This window comes from Phoca vitulina, unplaced genomic scaffold, assembly GCF_004348235.1.
Source record: "Phoca vitulina isolate PV1807 unplaced genomic scaffold, GSC_HSeal_1.0 scaffold5, whole genome shotgun sequence".
Lineage (NCBI taxonomy): Eukaryota > Metazoa > Chordata > Mammalia > Carnivora > Phocidae > Phoca > Phoca vitulina.
This window is the reverse complement of record NW_022589708.1, coordinates 30,256,113-30,258,814: the sequence shown is the minus strand read 5'-3', so window position 1 is coordinate 30,258,814 and position 2,702 is coordinate 30,256,113. Positions and strand designations below refer to the sequence as shown.

The window sequence follows — 2,702 nt, the reverse complement described above, 5'->3', positions numbered from 1 at the left end:
CTGCTGCTCCCTCTGCTTGTGCTCTCTCTCTCTCTGTGTCAAATAAAATCTTTATTTATTTTTTTTTATTTATTCATTTGAGACACAGAGATACAGAGAGAGAGAGAGAGAGAGAGCATGAGCAGGGAGAGAGGCAGAGGGAGAGGGAGAAGCAGGCTCCCCGCTGAGCAGGGAGCCCGATGCGGGGCTCGATCCCAGGACGCTGGAATCATGACCTGAGCCGAAGGCAGACGCTTAACCATCTGAGCCACCCAGGCGCCCCTCCAATAAAATCTTTAAAAAATATAAATAAAAATAAAAAAATAAACTAAATAAATCTTTAAAAATGTACACTTATTTTTCTACTTTGAGACTAGTTATTAGAGACACCATATAATTACATGCAGGATTATGTTAGAACATATATATAATGAATATAAATAGTTCACTCTTCACCAAAAAAAAAAAGTTTTCTTTAAATAAAATCTATGCATTAATCCAAGCTGCACTAATTTTTGCTCAAGAATAAATCTTCACACATTTACCAGAAGATTTTATAAGCTATACCTGTTCTCACTACTGGCATTGTCTACTTTTCTTTGATTATAATTTCACCAATCTGCTCTGAAAGTCCAAAAAGGGGCTGCTATATGTCTTTTTTCTAATATGCTTGTTTCTCAGTTTTACTTAGTCTCTTTTAGTATGTCCTGCTGAACCCTCTGCAAATTCATTCAAACTTTTCCCATCAAGAAGCACAAGGTAATCAGAAAAAGGAAAAGCTTTTTTAAAAATCCTACTGCCTAACCATCTAAATAGTAACCAGTTTTCCACTGAGTATACTATTTTTCTTACACTCTCATTGTCACTACAAGAAATGGGCAGGGCTTCATTTGATTTCTCAGTAACTGCCAATAACAAAACCAGCAAATACCTTTGGTAAATCCATAAAGCTTGGCCGAGCCGTTGAAATAAGTCCAAGTGTTTTTAAAGAGCAATTTACCAGTTGCGATAATATATCGCAAGCTGCTTCAGCTGATTCTTTGCTGCTGTCCACCTTAAAAAAGAACACATCATTTAGCCACGCATATATTTACATTTCTCTGTGTAATCTTAATTTTACAAAAGCAAGAAACAGTTATTAGTTTATTACATTACAAAGAATTAATATTTATTCTTTCAATCATACACCCTCACATACAATGTCTCCCTGAAAAATTTTAAGTGCAATTGTCAAGACTTAAATTTTGTTATGATACAATATATACTTAATGTTGAAAGGACTTGGTTTTTAAGTTGATTTATTCCAAACTGACCATATGATATATAACCTAATGGAACACATGAATTTATAACCTCTGAAAAATAATTATATATTTGGTAGTGGATCTGATTCTACATGCAAATACAGTGTCTATGGTACACATGTTTCAAGGCATGATAAAGTATTTAGTCAAAAGGTTCAAATTAATCACAACCTGGGATTCATCATTAATATTAATGGAAAGATGAATGTGAAATAAAATGAGGACATCTGACCAGTGAAGCATGAAAATCTGAACCAAATGAGAAGCAGCTGCTCCCACACATAAACATTTCCTGGAGGAAGAGTAATATGGACAAAAACTGTAGGATATGAGAAGGAGCTCCTTCTATCAAACAGGAAATTGTTCCCTGGGCTAAAAAACATCTTAAGAGAGAATAGTTAAAAATAATATTACTTTCATTTCCAGATTGATGTACACTACCTTAACCCAAAAATGTTCTCAAGAGCTGGTTGTAAAACTGATGGACTATTTCAGAACTGTTTATAATACTTTTCATTGGCTAAGTATTTCTACACAAGTGGTTCCAATGTGTGCTCCCTAGACCAGCAGCATCAACATCACCTGGGAACCAGTTAGAAGTGCAAATTCTCATGCTCAACCCAGATCATCTCAATCAGAAACTCTGGGGGTGGGACCCAGCAATCTTTGTCTCAACAAGCACTCCAGGTGATCATGATGCACATAAAGTTTGAGAACCACTGTTCTATACTCATAATTGACTACGAGCCTGTCTAGCCTAGTTAGTGATAAACTGAACACAAATATAATCAGGAGAGCTCAGGAGAATCTTAACAGTATGGTTCTTTTGGTAAATCAGAAATTATATCTCAGGAAAATAAACAATCCCTAATAAAAATGTTTAAACTTAGCCATTCTGACTGGTTTGAGGTGAAATTAACAAGTCAGGAAACGACATGTTGGCGGGGATGTGGAGAAAGGGGAACCCTCCTACACTGTTGGTGGGAATGCAAGCTGGTGCAGCCACTCTGGAAAACAGTATGGAGGTTCCTCAAAAAGTTGAAAATAGAGCTACTGTACGATCTAGCAATTGCACTACTGGGTATTTACCCCAAAGACACAAATGTAGGGATCTGAAGGGGTACATGCACCCCAATGTTTATAGCAGCAATGTCCACAAGAGCCAAACTATGGAAAGAGCCAAGATGTCCATCGACAGATGAATGGATAAAAAAGATGTGGTGTATATATTCAATGGAATATTATGCAGCTATCAAAAGGAATGAAATCTTGCCATTTGCAATGACGTGGATAGAACTGGAGGGTATTATGCTGAGTGAAATAAGTCAATCAGAGAAAGACATGTATCATATGACCTCACTGATATGAGGAATTCTTAATCTCAGGAAACAAACTGAGGGTTGCTGGAGTGGTGGGGGT

At 36.6% G+C, this 2,702-nt stretch overlaps 1 protein-coding gene across 2 annotated transcripts in view; it reads right to left on the bottom strand.

The window, feature by feature from the left end:
* The window catches only part of FBXL3 (F-box and leucine rich repeat protein 3), a 22,641-nt gene that overhangs the window by 12,736 nt on the left and 7,203 nt on the right, over positions 1–2,702 (bottom strand). For both annotated transcript variants that reach the window (XM_032402827.1, XM_032402826.1), the window contains exon 3: positions 911–1,033. In XM_032402827.1, coding sequence (XP_032258718.1) covers positions 911–1,033 — 123 coding nt within the window. The remainder of the gene's footprint in view (positions 1–910; positions 1,034–2,702) is intronic.